Genomic DNA, 18,882 nt, shown 5'->3' with positions numbered 1-18,882 from the left:
GCGCCCAGCCGTGTGGCTTGTCACGTTCCCTGGGGCTGGGCTCTGTGCTGGGCCCCAGCACCCCGTGTTTGAAACAACTCTCGGCCAGCACTCAGAAAGAGCTGGAGAGTGAAGGGGATTATTTCCACTGAGTTTGGCTATGAGAGGGAGGAATTTGTTGATTAATGAGTGGGCTAATACACAGATAAGAAAATGGAAGCCTTTTTATCCAAACTCTTTTGTAGATGGTTCTGCAGACCAAGCCTTAAGTCCTTGATTTATCAGATGGAGGGTGCCTGAACTGCCCTCAGGGCAGGAAACCTCTCTGGTTACTTCCACATGCAGTTCTGTGCCTGATGACGTTTCATTGCACCTTTGACTGGGTCTAGAGCTGAGATGAGATACAAATTCTCAGTTTGGAAGTATTTACTCCCTGAGTGGTCCCACCACCATCCTCTGCTCACCAGTGTACCTGGTTTCTCGGCCCCTCTCGGCTGTGCCACAGGATGAGGGCAGTGGGGAAGAGCGAAGTCTGTCGAGCATGCGATGCCACACGAGCACAGGGAGAGCGAGTGGCTGAGAGCCAAGCTTGTGTCTGAGATCAGGGCCCGAGAGCCCATCCCACCAAACAGATGTTATCCTCTGCAGTCCCTCTGCATAATATTCAGAGCTACTCTTTAAATACAGCTTTGTGTTGCACTCTTAAAATGGGCGAGGAGGACAAAGTATACATTTTAATCACACACAAATGTTATTTGACCCTTCTTTTTTAAGTCCCTCATCAGCATGGATGTCTGTCTAGGAAGTGCCTTTAATGCTTACTAACTGTGTGCTGATGAGGAGGAAATATCATCCAGGGTGCATATAAGAATGCAGCTAACTCCATACATTAAATGTCAAGAAATCCCATTACTCAGCTGGCCATTTTACCCCTGTTTGCAAAACAGTACCTGCAAAAGAAATTTCTAGTCATTTAATAAATGATCATCTTAAAATTTTGCAGCTGCTGCACATTGTCCCTGACAAAAAGAGTATTTAGTGATGGTGCTTTGTGCATCTCACTGTAAAGGCTGGGGTCCTGGTTTTTATAAGTACTCAGCGTTTTCCACTGAGATCTTTGGAATATCTGGTCCTTCTATTTTATTTTTAATGACTTGTTTATATTTCAGAAAAAAGATTACCTTTTAGAAATGGATTAAGTCGGCCTCCATTTTTTATTGTTTAAGCTAATCTTTATAATTTTAAAACTTCGTTCTCATTAGCATACTTTTCTTTGTTTTTTTCTAACTTTGCTGCTGCCACAGAAGAAGTGTCCGCGAGGATAGTACAAGTAGTAACAGCTGAAGCTGTAGCAGTCCTGAAAGGTGAACAGGAAAAGGAAGCCCAGCACAAAGATCAGCCTGGACCTCTACCTTTAGGTAAAATGAGAGGAAGAATGTTCCAAGTATCCTTGTGTCTGCAAATGTTGCATGTAGGTATATTGCAAAAAAACAGTTACAGCTGTGTATCCACGTAGGTGATGGTCACAGGTAAACTGCAGCACCAGGGGATAAGTGCTGGAACCATGTAGTAATAGCAGAATCCTTGTTGCCACAGTTCTCCACAGCCCCGTGACTGTCCCTGTCCCCGTTTGCTCCAGCAGCAGTTCTCCACCTGGTTTCTGACTTCTGAGTGGCGCAGCTGTAATTGGTGGTAGTGGTTTTGTTGTGTTTGGTGGGACCCAGCAGCGCTCGGAGCCCCTTTGTGTTCAGCCATGTACAACGTGAGAGAGAAAGATTAATGTCTGCAGAGGCAAAGATTAGAGGAGAGGCATATCAAAAGAAAGTGAGGCTTTGCTGGTTGGGTGGCAGCTACTCAAAAAAATGGAGGAGGAGCACCTGAGGAGGAAGCAGAGAGCAATGGGGCACACCGGGTGAGGGTGGGAGAGGGGTTAGCAGCGGGCAGGGCGAGGGGAGGTTATGGGAGAGGGAGTTACATATGGTAGAAGCAACTGCCAGTGGTCCAGACTGGGAATGGTACCATTACCACTGGTCCATGCTGTGTCCCCATCCTCCTGTTAGCTCCTTTGTGAAATGTCTCTCTGAAATACAAGTGTGTGTGTTTGTATACATATGCATATAGATATATATATATAGCTTCCAATACAAGAAAGACATGGGCCAGTTAGAACAAGTTCAGAGGAGAGCCATGAGGATGATCCAAGGGCTGGAGCACCTCTCCTATAAGGACAGGCTGAGAGAGTTGGGGCTGTTCAGCCTGGAGAAGAGAAGGCTCCGGGGAGATCTTATAGCGGCCTTCCAGTACCTGAAGGGGCTACAAGAAAGCTGGGGAGGGACTTTTTACAAAGGCAGTGAGTGACAGAACAAGGGGAAATGGGTTTAAGCTGAAAGAGGGGAGATTTAGATGAGATATTAGGAAGAAGGTCTTCACTGTGAGGGTGGTGAGACACTGGCCCAGGTTGCCCAGAGAAGCTGTGGCTGCTCCTCCCTGGAAGTGTTCAAGGCCAGGCTGGATGAGGCTTTGAGCAACCTGGTCTAGTGGAAGGTGTCCCTGCTGATGGCAGGGGGGTTGGAACTGGATGAGCTTTAAGGTCCCTTCCAACCCAAACCAGTCTATGATTCTATGATATATAAAAGTAATTAGTATATGGACATTCATACTTATAGTGCTTCCTCCCTGCCAGAAAACTTCCACAGTATCTCGAAGCAGGTACACCAGAGGCCAAAGAAGGCCATAGTCCGTCCTGAGGTAGGTCAAGGCTTGCAAGCCTGCCCCAGGATAAGTTCTGCTGAGTGCACGTACACTGTGATCAAATCAAAATAATGACTTCTGGTATTTTTCCCCGCAGGCACTCTGCTTTGTTTGGTACAGTGGCTGGACCCTGCTTAGGAATGAATTAAAGTCAATGAGTAATTTAGAATACTTGTTGGAAATGTTTCCCAAGGTCTGCTGCATCATTGAACTAATGTTGAACTGCAGCAGGAAGATATGTTGTTTGGTAATTCTCTTCTTCTACAGAGACTCACTTTTACATGGAAGACCCCAATTCTGCAAAACACTTCACACATATTTAAGCACAGATTGCTTGACCGGGCCTGGGTGAGGCAAAATGGCTATTCACTTCCATCTAGTTAGATAGGACATTTTAAAAATATTGTGAGAAATAGATCTTCAGTTAACAACTGTTGGTGTTCCAGTTCCTGTGGTCAGTAGCTGTTAGATAAGTGTGGGTAGCATTGCATTGTGATGAAGATATAAATATTCTGTCCCTGGACAGCACATCTTAAGGATGAGTCACGTAAGGGTCTCTTCCAAACCATGCTGAAATCAATAGAAGAAGGCCTGGCAAATTCTGCTGGGGCTTTGAAACTGGCCTTTCTATGCTTGGGAGGAACCCGGGATCAGAAACTGAGATCTGCCTCTTGAGAGGTGCCATTTATAAGACAGATCTGTTAAAATGGATTTGTTAACTTTTTCTTTTCTTTTTCTTTTTTTTTTTTAAAAAAAAAAAACAAAAACCATTGGGTTAAGCCCCAGTAATGGATGTCTTTTTAATGAAAAAAAATTCTCAAAGTGATTGGTATGAAATCAGATGCAGAGGTTATGCCGAGTTCTTTTAAGAAGCAGTTTGTTTAGGGTTTCATTGTACTTGAATTGAAATAATTGAAAAAACATCAGCTGGTTGCAGCATCTAATCTCGTGACTTGGAATGAATCTAAAACCTACTCCAGGTGCATCTAAGATTTCACTGTGCCTCGCTCAGCTGAATCACTATTATGTCGTGGCTGACATGAGTTCCCTGTGCTGATGTCTTTTTATTTAGACAAGCAGTGTTTGCATGTATTCTGTGATTAACCTTGGACTCAGCAGAAGAAAAAAAAGCGTGCAGAATGTTTTTTGTTCATGTACTCAAGGTAAATTGAAGAGATTGGCTGCCAGTTTATGGTAGTCAGCATGAATTTATAAAATCTCTCATGCTCAAGTGCTTTATTGTTGCTGTCTTGGGTGACTGAAGGCTTTCTAAGTGGCGATACTAATTTAAAAGATAATTTTGTACTTGATTTTTGTATTGTACTCTGTGGCTGGAATTTGGAAAATAATTTGTAGCATTTGAAAAAAAAAAATCCTTTTATTATAACTTTAACAATCCATGTATCCTGAAAGGTTCTATCTGAAAATCTACTAGGCACAAGTCCCCATCGAGTAATTCTGGGCAGAACAAGCTGACTGCGCTTGTATCAAGCATCGGTCTTGCTGCAATTAATTGCTGTATCTCATTTTCACTGTTCGATTTCTAGCAGTTGAAGAATCAGCCAACCTGCCTCCCTCCCCGCCTCCGTCGCCAGCTTCCGAGCAGACTGGAGCTCTGGAGGAAGGTAAGGGTCTCCTGGATGTTGCAGTGCGCAGCTGTCAGCAGAAGGATGAGACATGAATCTAAAGGATGAGGGAATCAGAAAATGGAGATACTTTCTGCACCTTCATGTGAAAAGATAAGGCATTCCCCAGCAGTAACCCCCCATCTGCAAACCAGCTGCAGTGCATTGATGAGGTAGACACATGTGCACAGAGGTAACTGACAGGATATGTTAAGTACATCCATGTTAAAGAAAAAAAGATGGTGACGCTCACCTTTTTATCTGTTATAAGCAATATGAGCCAGGATGTCTGCTGTCCCAATGTGGTCACCAAAACTATGATTCAGTATGAGTCATCTTTCTTTTCATAGGATTTGTTTGGCTGCTTTTTTTTAGTTACCATTAGCTTTGGTTTTGGAATCTTAAATGCATGAGAGCAAGGAGATTCAGAGTTGGATCATTTCTTTGGTCTTCGACCTGTAATTCATGCTTCAATGCCTACATGTATTGGGGGTTCTGTACACAGAGTGCAGGAGTCCAATTCTAGTCTCACAAAGCAGATTTCTACTCTGTTCTGCACAATGAATGTTTGATTGCAGTAGCCCATGATCACTACATTTTCCTCCTGCTAAAATCCCCTCCAGCAAAGGACTTAAGCGCTGGCTTAATTTTAAGCAGAGGCCTAAATCCTGGTGAAGTTGTCACAATGGTAAACATGTGCATCAGTGCTTTGTCCAACAGAAGACAACTGCTGCATCAAGGCCATCAGTGTAGGGAGACAGCGATATGTTAAACCTGAGCCGTACTATCAGGATATGAGGGAAGGATTTGGGTCCAGAATCTCCAGGGGACTGTCAGTTTTGCTCTGCCATGTCAATAGTGGGTTTATGTATCCATTCATTTCCTTCTTGCGTTTTCTTTTAGCATTTTTTCTTTCTTTTTATTAAATAAGTGCATGAAAATAATTTCTTATCATCTGCTGAACAAACTTTGTTGGTATTTTAACACAGAGCCCCTATTAATTCTGGAGGTGGACGGTTCCTATTTCATGTGCTAACACAGTCTGACTCAGTTTAGCAGGACACTGCAATTAGGCCTGTTCCATCCTGAGGTCATTTTGGAGATAATGCAATTACAGGCTGAGTTAACAACAACATTTGCCAGTCCACTGTACTGGAAATACCTACTGGATGCAGTTAGTAACCAAAAGAAATTGATTAATTGATTGCTGGGTTGTTTTTGTTTTTTAAATAGCTGCACATTGTTTGTTTAAAAAAATAGTGCAGACTTCCTAGACTGATCACCCAGAGGTAATGGCAGTCAAAATTACTAACGGAAAAGGAATCTGGTAGGGCATTAGTAAAGGCTTTTGGAATTGTTACCAGAGGTTTACCACTATTTTTTAATATATGGTCCACTTAACTAATTCAGCATATGCTTTTTGATTTTTTTCATATCACAATAAAGGGCTTATTCTTCCACTTCAGGCCATTGTTAAGATTCTTACATCACACATCCTTAGCTGAGGATTAGCTTTGGATACTGTTTCTATCAGCAGTATTATTTACATGTATTTTAGGATTTTATAAAGTACTCAGATTGATTAATTGACAGGAGGTTGTATATTGCTCCCTAAGCAAATGGAAACCATTTTGCTCATTGTATTAACACAAGAAGGTGGTGAAAAACTATGCAAATCAAGGTTATTATGAGCTACCAGACACTGCTGTTCCCAGCTGTGCCTATGACTCAGCAAGTCACTTAACATGGTTGTTTTTCTCTTTCCTTGCATGCAGAATTGAGTTAATATAAAAGCACACACTTACCTACCCCACAGGGGTGGTTGCAAGGACTGAAAGGTCGGTGTTTGGGAGGCATTTTGATGATTTACACAACTCCACCGTTTTAAAAAACATTCAAATTATTTCCTTTAATGCTAGTGAAAACAGACTTTTCCATTTCAAGTCTTCATTTTTTTCAGAGCAGATGGCCTGTATAAATCCTAAAAAAGTAAGTTTGTGAGGGAAGTATGGACAGAAATGATGTGCTGAGTCATTAATGTGCTCTGCTGGAAGCTTCTTACTTATGTTCAGCTCTGAAACCGGAACTCACAGTAGAGCTGGTTGATGAACAGAAGGAACTTCTTTAAAAAAATTTCACCAGAAGTATATTACGTTGCTCTTTCCCAAAATAGCAGTGTTGTCAATTCAGTGTAATTAATGGTAGTAAAAATCTTGTGTTCTGCTCTGTGTTAGAAGATGTGGTCCTTATTTTCTGCAGGTCAATCTTTTGCTGACTTGAGTGAGCCAGAGCTGTCATTTTTATTCAGGCAAAGCTCCCATTCAGAAGAGTTTGCCTCACTAGAGTTTGACCCAGTTTTACTGTACTTGTTTAAACCTTCAGGTCCCTGTACCATCTGGCTATCCATCCTCATGCACCTTTACATTGTCTGTCTTTTCTGCTCAGTAAAATACAATTTATGAATTTAACCCAATTCTTCAGTTGTTGAACAACAAAGGTGGGTTCTTGGTGTGTGTATCTACCTCAGACCTCTTTTTTCCCCTTCTCTTAAAACATTTCCCTAATGCACTTGTCAGTGTGTGTCTCATTGCTCTGCATCCAAAAGCGACTTCCTTCAGTCATAGTAGGAGGGAAATCACTGCTGTAGACATGACAAAGGTGGATGTGGCCAGCCATGCAGCAAACACAAATTAAAAAAAAAAAAAAAGGTAGAAAAGACAGAGAGGTTTGTGGGTCAAGTGTATTTCATGAGAGAAAGGAGTCAGTGGATGTAGGTTTCTTTCTTTCATTTGGCTGAAGAGAAACACTCAAATGAGCCTCTCACTTTTTACTGCTGCAGAAGGTAACTAATTTGTCTTATTGCATTGATTTCATTTATTTTAACTATAGTAACATGATTTTGCTTAGGAAATGAAATTTTCCCTAGCACCGTCTAATGCTTTTATCAGTTGTATCTGGTCGTGCAGGGCTCCTGCGATATTCTCTTACCAACCTGGCATTCCTTTTGTGCTCCGCGCCTTTTAACAATGGTCAGCAGCATCTTCATGTCAAAGTTTTTCTAAATGTTATGAGATGGAAGGATGCCTTTGATGCACTGTCTTTCATTTTGAAATAGGCATTTCAGATTAGGCTTTACATACCAAATAAGAACATTTTGCAAACTGAAAGGGACTAAGTGCCCTATAAAAATGGATCTATTTACAGTGAAAATTACTTCTTGAAAGGCATTTCCAAAAGATACCTGAAAGCTAAAAAAGAATCAGCCTTTGTGAGAAGTGATTTTAATCTTGGACTTTACAATACATTGGAGATTTTTCCCATGCTTTGAAATGAAAAAGAACTATTAGAAGGGACTAAAATAACAAAGAAAGGATTTTGTGTGCGTGAGTGTGTACATTGCTGAAATAAAAGCATATCCTCCTTTAAAGACATAATTATCCTGTTAATGAAATTATCTGCAGTAATTTTGAAAATATCTTTCTTAAAATTGATAAATAAACAATGGAAATCCATAATAGCCACAGACATAACAGCCCCAAACAATACTAGACTTTGCATTCCTAATGATTTTGGACCATCATAATAATATACATGAAGCATTTTTTCAGCTGTCAGTTCCTGTGGTTTTAAGGAGCGGAGGCAGGGACTGTATTCTCTTGCCTACAATCCATTTAGAGCCTATAAAATGGGAATTTTCAGCCTTGTTTGCATCAATATGGAGAAGTCCCAAGGTTTCATCTTCACTGTTGTTGATGAATTTTACTTCTGAAGGGCCCCTGCATAAATATAACCCACAGCTAGAAGGAGAACCTCCCCTTTTGCACATCCTCTTTCTCTGTGTTCTGCTGCTGACTGTGTTAATTTTCTCGTTCTTTTATCCACAATGTCCCAGTTCCAGCAGAAAAGGTGGCAAGTGGTGTCTCGCATTCTGAGACATGTCCTCACCCCCTGTCACTAGCCTTTTGCAAGTGAGCCCCCTCAAATCTGTCACTGAATTTTGTAGGAGCTTCTATGGAGAAGAAATCCCCAGATTCTGCATTGCAAGTGGATCAAGATGCTTCCCTGCAGCCTTGCTGCTGGCTGTTGTGTATGGTGGGAAGCTCAGGATGAGCACTGCCTTTAGCATTTCCCATTGCAGTGCTCTGCAGAGCTTCCTGCTTGGCAAAGGCGGGTTGTGGGTTTATCTTTCCACACCTGTCTCTTTTAAGCACCTATAAACCCCTAAATCTGGGGCTTGGATTGCACTATGAGAGCAAAGCAACTAAACTATCAGCGGTTTGGGCACTCTTTGTGCCCTGAAAGAAGTTGTGAGAACGATTCCCTTAAGCCGACTTCCATGGGTGGTATTGGTGTATGTGCACAGGTGCATATAGCACACCTTCAGTCCTGGCCAGCCTCAGGGCTGGCAGAATCTTCAACATGGATCCATCCTCCTTTTACACCACAATGATAAATATGGGAGCTACTAACAGAGATTGCTGTGAGCAACTTTATGTGGCCTTCATCAGGGAAAAAGGCAGCTAGCTATTTGGGGAAGGAGTTTTTTGATTGTTTAAATGTTACTTATTTAAAGGGAAGAGAAGAAAGTGAGGAATTTTGAAATAGATACAATGAGAAATAAAAGCACCATCGACCAAAGTGTAAGCTGGCTTGCTTTTTCATTAAAGGCCACTTTAAAATTTACACCTTCAAGTACTTTACCTGATGACTGTGAGGGATACAACTGTGTTGGGATACTTCAGAGGTTTTTAATACAGCTGGTCAGCTGTACCATACAGATGAATATCAGTGCAAGTTGTGAGATGGGGTTTGTTTGCAATATGTATTCCTCTAAATGATGTGTACAGTTTTGCAATTCACTTGTTCCGATGGTTGGTTTCTGATGTTTCACTGTAGGAAACGCCACATACATGGCCCATGTGTTAAAATGCACAGCTGCCTCATTCCTCCATCCTGCATTAACCTGGAGCCTGGCTGATTTCACCCACCCTGCAGTACGACATAGTGGCTAGTGTTGCTAGTGCATGCATCTGTCCTGTCTTGTCTTTTCTTTGTCTGTCTGTCCTGCAGTTTTTGTCTGTGTGTGTCTATTTGTAGATGAAGGGGCAGAGGATAAGGTGGGCCCGCTACACCACTGCCCAGGCTGTGGGCCTGCTGCCAGCAGGGAGTGGCGTAAACACCTGGCCCCCTCCATTTCAGTGTCTGTGCCCGATGATGAGCCCTACAATTCGGATGAGGAGTACTATGAACACCCTTTGTTCAGCTCGGAGTGGACTGGCTCTAGTACACATCCCAGTGCCACAGTGAAGAGCACAGAGGTCTTGTTGGGCCATGATGAAGGTGAACTGAGCATGGTCCCATTTTGTTCCTCTTCCCCTCTACCCACCCGCCATCCATTCCATTATATATGTGCCTGGGATTGCTGCTTTCTGGGGAGGGAAACCTAGTTGTGTTTTCTCCCCACATGGAAGTGACGCCCCTCCAGAGGTTCTGCGTCTCAAAGTGAAGCTGCAGCGTGAGCCATGGATGTGACTCTGGGGTCGGTGAAGCCATGGTTCCTGCTTAAATCGGGGCTCTTGGTCTACTGGCCTGGCTTGTAGTGGAAGCAAAAGGAGCGGCTAGTTAAAAGAAGAGTAATCTCATTTGGTTTTTGTGCCAGGGAATCTCTGCCAAGAACAGTGTGCAAAATAGGCCAAAAGATGGTTACTGGAGGTAAGTCAGCTGTTAACATCGTGGGGAAAAACCCATGTCTATACCAAAGACAGCAGTGGAAGGTCTGGAATTCTCCAGTAGGCAAAGGAAACAAATTTTTACCCCAGTATACACAGGTGACTTCCAGCAGTATTGGACCATGTTTGATCTCCAGTTATTTTGTGGATACACCCAGTTAACATTGTGTCAGCTGACTGCAAACAAGGAGGAAAATAAAAGGTTCCTGTTACTGTGTTCCTGTACCCCTTTTTCCATGGCCTGAGCACATCAGCATTATTTTATCAGTGGGGATTACATAAAAATGAAATGGCTTTTGAGGAGTCAAGGGAGAATCTATTTCACTGACTAATAGGAATGCTGACTTCTTCTCCAAGGCAAAATAGATCATGTTTCATCTCGCAGCATTTGACTAAATCTTGGGACACAGGACCTGAAATTAAAAACAGTACTGAATCCTCCAAAGGTTTGTGTTTCAGGGATTTGGAGGTGTATACCTGAAATTGCTCACTGGGTCATTTCAAGAAAACCAGAGCTGTTCAGAATTAACAGAATAATCTAGCCCAACACTGCAATGGCACCAGAAAGAGATCAATGCTAATAAGTGAAGATTGTTAATATCAGCTTATCTGCCTGAAGCTAGGGGAGACAGATCATCACAGGAGCAGCCTTACTGTAGCTGGGTGCCTGCAGCTGTACTCAACAGCACTCCTGGATTTGTTAATTCATGGGCAGCTCCCTTTTCAGTCATATGCATCTCCCTCTGGTGAACTGTAAGGTCTCAGAACATCTATGAGGGGAAAAAAAGGGAAATAAGCTGGATCATCAGTGAAAATGTAGGCATTATGAAGCAGCCCTCCTCACTTTCTGCCTGTAAGTAAGCCCTCTGGCAGGAAAGAGTCTGCTGCACAAAGGGAGTCTGTGGGATTCCTTCATTAGGAAGCCTCACTTTCTACTTTGGTCAGTGATTAGTTTTAATCATGTGGCATTCTGTGAAGTGTCTCGGGCAATGGAGGTGTATACCTGAAGTTGCTCAGAGTAAAATGTGAGGCTTTCCTTAATTTTGTTTAATTGAAAGGTATGCACACACAAAACTACATAAAACTGGAAAAGTAAAGCGAGTTATTCCAGTCAGGGCCTCTTGTAGCTGAACACCTGCTGTCCTGCCAGGCTGCTTTTACAGTCTGCCCATGTGTAAAATGTCCCTGTAACACTTGGGCATCGGTCCACTTCTGATTCTGAATCTTCTGGCTTCTGTTCATTTAAGATATAATATCTAACCTTAATGACATTTTTTTATGTTATTACTAATCTGTTGTACTTTACATAGTGATATTTTCTCAGCCTCAGATAGTGTTTGTGTTCCTTAAATCACTTTTTAAAGGCCGTAACTGAAGTGGATGGTGGATTGTCTGGTTTTAACTGAGCCAATCTCAGGAGAAAAATCAAGCCCTTGTATAGAAGTTTTATTTTAATACCAAGAGGCTGGTTACAGCCCCTCTCAGATTTGACACCACTTTGTTCTAAGTCTGATTGAGCAAAGCCCTTAAAAGTGAGACACAATTTAAACCCAGGGAGGTCATCAGGTTGACTGCAGCATGGCTGCTGGTCAGCTGCATAAATTCAGTTGCTGAATCAAAGGTTTCACACTTAATCCTGCCTTCACAGCACAGTAATATTCTGTCTGAGTGTCAATGGCAGCAGTACAGTCCAGAAGGGAGACTTTGCTCCTTGTCCTTCTGCCATGGCATGAGTAAAGGCAGCTCTTGGTGCTGCTGTACTGATCCTAACAGCTCATAGGCCAAGTGATGTATTTTAGAAACTCAGCTGAACAAATAGTTATATTGCACTCGCTGCTTTCTTTGACTTACTTGGCGGTGAGGAGCCTGGGGGCTAGTAGGGAAACAGAAAAGAAAATAAAGAGTTCTTGTGTTAAATCTGTGATTTTCACATATGGAGCAGATGTCAGGCAGCTGAAGGGTTTATAAAATGTTTATAAATCCACTCAGTTTAGGAATCTTGGCTAAGTTATTGCGAAACCATTAGTTATCAGATATGCACAAGGCTTATTAAGACTGGGGAAGTGGCTCAATATTTTTCCAAATCCAGGTTCCATGTGATAGATTGACTTGCTGGAATTTAGCAGTCAGTATTGCCAAGGTCAATGGAAAGAAATCAATGCCTCAAACCTTCCGCCACCTCAACTGAATGTCTTGTAGTGGATTAAACAGCGCATTTATCAGAAAAATATCAGTGTACTTGGAGCTCATGGATGCATTGGTGTTGTTAGGGCCATCCATCATTCATCTCCATTTGCAATGAATATTTGACCCAGAGTCATCTTTGGGAGTGGTATACCTGTGAAACACTTTCAGCTCTCATCTCACAGCATAAACAAGCTTCTCTGGGGGAGACAGGTGGTTTGGTTTGGCTTGGTTTATTCCCTAAGGAAAATTCAGTTCTGTAGTGACTAAAATGGGTTGGATACCAGCAGTCCTTTGACACACTTAAATCTAGAATGTTCAGAGCTGAAAGTGTTATGCGAAAGCAGTCCTGTTGTGCTGTGTGCTTGGTGTTTACTGTTGGTGTTGATGTTGCCTCCTTTTTCCATCCTCAAGAAGAAGAACCAGTAGAGAGTCCGATGGCTGTGGAAGCAAAACCTCCTGCTTTTCCTGGGAAGCATCTGGGGAAAGAGCACGGGCCCACTGAGCCTTCAGACCAGGCAAAGGGCCTCTGTGAGGGTCAGTTGGATGCGGGTTTGGAGGCCAAAGTGTGTCATGAAGACAAAGTGCCAAGCGTGGCATCCAGCAGGGAGAGTGTAACCGTTGTGGCGGAAATGCCCCTGAAAGACACATCCCCTTCCTCCGCTGAGGAAGGTGTGTCCTCCTTGGGTTTGCATGTGTTTGCTGCCAGTGAATCCTTCTCCAGCTTTCTCCAGTGCTTTCTAAGGCTGCTTCATTTCCTGTTCTTCCCATTTATTAGTATGACTGCTCTTGTTATTATGCTTGAAGAGTGTGTAGCAGATAATGTGATTGCTCGGTGCTGTATGACAACATGGTTTCCCACCACTGTGGCTGACTCCTGATTTTTTTACTTTGCTGTGATAAAATATGCTTTGCAGCTAAGCTGATTCCTCTGCGTAAGCCTTTTTCCCTCATCTCAGATGTGTTTGCCAGTCACATTGCTACTCTATGTATATTTTGCTCTTTTTGGTGCAGAGATTCATCTGCTTTTCTTTCAAAAAGTAGATATATTGACTTTGACTATGACATAAAGAGGCTTAAACTGTAGAAGTGTTTTCATTTGCAGTGTGCAGGGGTTTTGTTTGGCTTTTTTTTGCATATGCTTCAGTGCATTCTGGTTTAGCTTCCCTAAAGCTATTGCTTCTTATGTCATATCCTTTGCTAAGCATTCATTGCAGTCCACCCCTCCTCTCCTTGATCGTTGCCAGAACTCTGATTTTTTGTGTGTCTTACCTTATTACAAATGTTCTACCCTGCTGGAGTGCCTTGGTCAGGCAAAGCCTCCATCACTTCCATTGGGATGTTTACCTTCATAGAGAAGTTTAGGATGGGGTACATCATGTGAAGTTCTGTTCTGATCTGCTCTACTGAACAAAATATTTACTGCAATCAATTGTCGTCCAGCACATAAGAACTAGGCTTCAGGATTTTCCTTTTAATGGTATTTCTCTTCAGCCAGTGCGACAAGGTGTAAAGACACGTTGTATGGAGTAGTGATGTACCCCCTCACTACCTGGCTAAGGAATGCTGCGTTTGGGAGGCTGGTGGTCTGGCTGGCCCAGCTAATGAATAGTAAATTCCCTTGTCAGTCAGGATGTTTTGTATGCCACTGGTGTTGTCCATTTGCACAAAAGTAAGAGGCACGGTAGGATACATAAAGAAAGTCAGTATCTAGCTATTTGATTTCTGTGAAACAAGGATGACATCAGCTCAATGGCCATGTTTTTATACCTCATGGATTTTGCAAGTAAGTCACCAAACATAAACACATACAAGAGCAAAATTACTGTAGCTGTAGCCCTCTGGTTGTTCTGTCTGTAGAGTTTAGAATGGCAGTTGATTTTTTGACTAAATGTTAATATATGCAAATATTTAAAGAATGACCAATACTTTGATATTAATTGTTCTAAAAAAATTTCAGATTTATTGGAGCAAAAAGATGGCTCCATGGACTTTAAATCAGAGGTGAGGAGATTCAGAGTTGGCCCAATGCTTGCTGTAACAAGCTTGAGAAAAAACTAATTTTTTTTTTTTTTTACAGATTACTGCAGAAACTTCTACCACATTCTGCAGTATCTCTCTTCATATTTTCCATGATAGAAAGATTTTTATATTATAGGAATAATTATTTTACACTGAACATTAAAAAAGAACAAGCTATTAATAATTAACAGAGTGTTTATTAAAAAAACTTAACTAGGTATTACTCCCTAAAAATATAGTGGCAGACTGTAAGAGTAGCATTTTTAGTTTCAAATTAACTTAATTAGGGCATGATCTTCAGTCATTGAAACATGCCAAGTATTCTTTGAGTTCAGTTACATCTGAAGGTGGCTGGCCATTTTGAAGACCAGACCTTCAAGATCTGGGACTGTTAATAGCTCCATTGCTGATTTACACATACCAGTTTCATGGTACTGGGGAGATTTTTGTCATTTGCCAAAGAGGAAATGTCAAAAGTTGGTACAATTAAAAACTCAGCCTCTTCTGACACTTGCAAAACCATTTATATGCATTATTTATTTAGTTTAGGCTATATGCAGAAGAAAAATGTCGAATAGATATAGAAATGTTTAACTATGTATGTTTTCAATGTCAGCAACACACAAAGATGCCACTGATTGGGCTGGATCTTGCAGACTTTACTAACTCAAAACGAACACAATTTACAGAGTCCAGCAGAGCATGCCAATGAAGTGAGGATTACTTGTGCTTTTACTGTTGTTTACGAAACACAAAGATGAAAAATTCACATGAAATCATCTCATTTCAGTGGTTACATATTTATATGTGTACAACTCACATTTTCACTCTAAAACCTCATATATTGAAAGGAAACTAGAGTTGGTTTAACACTTTAAAGCAGATTTCTAGGTAGATGGCCTTGCTGCATGTTTGCATCTTTCTCCCTCTCCCTCTCCTTTCCATCATTCATACCAAGGTGTTGTTGTAAGCCACATGACTGCCTGCCTGTAAGTGCTTTAAATAATTTTGTTATAAAACCCAAACAAACTACTTCAGATTTACTTGCAGCCACGAAGATGGAATTCCATGTCCAGGAGGGCGCACGCCCTTTCACAGCAGAACCATTAGACACAAAGCAACATGCATCGGGGAAAGACAGTAAGACTGGTGAGCAGCCTAAACACGATGCCTTAGTTCCACAGCCAGCAAAAACAGAGGTGATAGATAAAAAAGATTCACAGAGCAAAGACAAAGAAAAAATGCCTTCACCTCTATCAGAACAGATCGTGGAAACCGATTCACAAAAAAGGGAAGCCAGTTCTGCAGAACCTCCTGCCAAGCCTCCTGCTTCTCAAGAACAAAAGGACTTGTCCTCTGAACTACCTAAAGGGAGCAAAACAGAAGAAAGGACTGCAGATGTGCCCTCATCATCCAGCCAAGTTACGTTTATGAAATTTAAAGATGACCTTAAAGATGTCCAAGATCTTTCCATCAGCTGTGGTGAAAGTTCTCTGTTGCTATCAGAACCCAAGGCAGAAGCAGCCCAAAGTGAACTTTCTTTGGGCCCATCTCCTGCTGTCCCCCAGGACCTTCCACTCAAAGACAGTTTCAAAACAAAACAGGAACCCACTGACCAACCGTTTGCCAAAGACCTCACTAAAGATGGAGAGTTCCACAGAGACAGGACACTAGCTTTGCAAGAGGTCTCGGCAGTAACTGTAGATGGCCTGAAAACACCAACCACCCAGAAAATTGTTGCGTGGGGGGAGGAAAAGGACATGACGAAGGATGAGAGTGATGAGGAAGAAAGGTATGACTTCTATGATAAAGGGGAGGCTCGAATATTAGATGATGGTAAATTTACCACAAAACCTGAAGTTAAGACGCTTTCCCTAGACAAAGCAGACTTTCAAAAGGATGATGAAGCTAAAAAGTCCCCTGATATTCTCAAAGCAGAAAAAGAAATAGACCAAACTGGGCTCCCAGCAACAGTAGATGTGAAAAAGGAGGTCCAGCCAAGCACAGAGGTACCCCCAGCCAAGCTAAGCCATGAACCGACCCTTGAGAAAACAGTAGAGCACCCTGATACCACTCAGGTATCCAGAACAACAGAGAAAGCCCCTGAGGCACCAAGTTTAACCACTGACAAGACTCCCACTCTAGAACCTTCTCAAGAGAAAGATGCTAAAAAAGATACCAAGGGCGATATGACAAGTGTTTCAGCTCCTCATCAAATGAAAGACGAGGAGGATCGATCGGGAATGTCGAAGTATTTTGAAACCTCTGCTCTGAAAGAGGAAGCCTTCAGAGCAGACGCTCTGAAACAAGGCAGTGATTACTATGAGCTAAGTGACACTAAAGAGAGTGTGTATGAACCTTATCAGAGAGATCGTCTAATACCTGAAGACAAAGAGGAAGAGGAGGAAGAATTACAGACAGAGTTGGATCAGCAGCAGGGTGGGCCTGCTCATGAAATAGGTTACAGTACCCTGGCTCAGAGCTTTACACCAGATACGTCTGAAGAACCAAGTTCCCCAACAGAAAGAATGTTCACTATTGACCCCAAAGTCTACGGGGATAAGAGAGAACTCCACAGTAAAAATAAAGATGACCTAACTCTGAGCAGGAGCTTGGGACTTGGGGGGAGATCTGCAATTGAACAAAGAAGTATGTCTATTAACTTGCCCATGTCCTGCCTGGATTCAATAGCTCTAGGATTTAGCTTTGGTCGTGCACATGATCTTTCTCCCCTTGCCTCAGATATTCTAACTAACACTAGTGGAAGTATGGATGAAGGCGATGACTACTTGCCAGCAACCACACCAGCAGTGGAGAAGGCCCCCTGCTTCCCCATTGATAGTAGAGATGAAGATGAGCATATAGAGGAAGAAAAAGCAGTGGCAGAAGAAAAAGTCCCGTCCGAGACCCTGGTTGAATCACCTTTCCTGGCCAAAGACTATTACAAAAATGGGGCTGTCCTGGCTCCTGACCTGCCTGAAATGTTAGACTTGGCGGGGACAAGGTCTAGATTAGCCTCTGTGAGTGCAGATGCTGAGGTGGCACAGAAGAAGTCTGTTCCTTCTGACGCTGTGGTGGAAGGCAGCAGCACAGCCCTGCCGCCTGTGACAGATGAAAACCACGTAACTCTAAAAGCTGAAAGTCAGCTAGAAGACTTGGGCTACTGTGTTTTCAATAAGTACACAGTCCCACTTCCTTCTCCAGTTCAGGACAGTGAGAACTTAACGAGCGAAACCTGTCCCTTTTATGAAGGCACAGATGAAAAACTGAGGCGTGGCCTGGCTCCTGACCTGTCTTTAATAGAAGTGAAGCTGGCAGCAGCTGAAAAATCGAAAGAAGGATTCCTCAGTGAAAAAGACTTAGGTCAGCATGCCACTGGTGAGTCCCTTCTGGCAAGGGACTTTGAGCAGGAGAAAAAGGAGAAGCTGGATACTGTGCTAGAAAAAAGTGAAGATCAAATTTACTCTAAAGAGGTCTATCCCATTAAAGGTGCAGAGCCAGAGAAGACAAGACCTGAGGCAATCTTAGAAATGAAAGAAGAAAGTGTGGCTGATAAACTTCATGTAACCAATGATACCATGTATGACAGAGTATCAGCTTCAGAGGTAGCAATGGAAAAGGATGCTGTTTCTTTGCTGATGGAGAAGGAGGAGAAGACTCTTAGTGTTGTTCCTGAAATAGCTGAGATAGAAGCTCCAATAAAACCAGATTACAATGCTATAAAGCACGATTTGGAAGTGGCTGCAAGGAGAGCTGACCAAGAATACCAGAGTCAGTTAGATGCTAAGATCAGTGAGGTTGTTTCTCTCCCTTCAGGGAAGGACAAAGCCCCTGTTAAAATAGCAGAGCCTGAACCCAAAGACACTCAACAGAAAGATCAAACCATCTTGTCCAGAGAAGCAAAGGATGCAGATGTGCTTTCCAAGACCGAGCCTAGTTACGTGAAGGACAGCACCAAACTGTCTGAAACGGAAATTAAGGAAAAAGTAACTAAGCCCGATCTGGTACATCAAGAGGCGGTTGATAAAGAGGAATCATACGAATCTAGTGGAGAGCATGATCAAGCCCAAGAAGGTTTGAATGGAGAATCCGTGAAACCAGAGGATATCAAAGCAGAATCTCCAAAACCTGTGTCTGGGGAAGAGGCGCCTGCACAGTTACCAGCAAAAGAGCCTTCTATGGAGCTCCTCCTTCCCAAAGCTGAGCCTCCCCAGGAAGAGCCTGCTGAGATTCAGATGGAGAGCATACCACAGCCTGCAGAAGGAACTGAAAAGATTCCTGATACAGCTGTGAAACCTATGGAAATTCAAAAGCCGCTGCCATGTGAAGTGGCAGCTGGGGCCACAAAAGGGGAAGAACGTGAGGAAGAAGAGGTAGAAGTAGAGCAAGAAGAAAAAGAGGAGGATAAACAGCATTTTATATCAGAAATGCCCCCAGAAATAGACTTTGGGAAACCTACTGCTGAAGAAATGCTAGACAAGGGTAGCCCAGAAGCACTGCCTGAACTGAAGGGCATTATTGAATCAGTGGTGACAGTAGAGGATGACTTTATCACAGTGGTGCAGACAACAGTTGATGAGGGTGAATCTGCT

The 18,882-nt window shown here is 42.5% G+C and overlaps 1 protein-coding gene across 1 annotated transcript in view; it reads left to right on the top strand.

Moving 5' to 3' along the window:
• Window positions 1–1,283: 1,283 nt before the first annotated feature.
• MAP2 (microtubule associated protein 2) overlaps window positions 1,284–18,882 on the top strand; it is a gene marked incomplete at its 5' end in the record, with an annotated part of 50,742 nt that continues 33,143 nt past the window's right edge. The window contains 4 exons of the mRNA XM_029085178.1: window positions 1,284–1,397; window positions 4,278–4,355; window positions 12,683–12,940; window positions 15,341–18,882. The exon at window positions 15,341–18,882 is cut by the window's right edge and continues 256 nt beyond it. Of these exons, the coding sequence (XP_028941011.1) occupies window positions 1,284–1,397; window positions 4,278–4,355; window positions 12,683–12,940; window positions 15,341–18,882 (3,992 nt within the window). The remainder of the gene's footprint in view (window positions 1,398–4,277; window positions 4,356–12,682; window positions 12,941–15,340) is intronic.

This window comes from Antrostomus carolinensis, unplaced genomic scaffold, assembly GCF_000700745.2.
Source record: "Antrostomus carolinensis isolate BGI_N321 unplaced genomic scaffold, ASM70074v2 scaffold12575, whole genome shotgun sequence".
Taxonomy (NCBI): Eukaryota; Metazoa; Chordata; class Aves; order Caprimulgiformes; family Caprimulgidae; genus Antrostomus; species Antrostomus carolinensis.
Note: the sequence above shows the minus strand (reverse complement) of the source record. Positions and strands in the feature narration are given on the sequence as shown.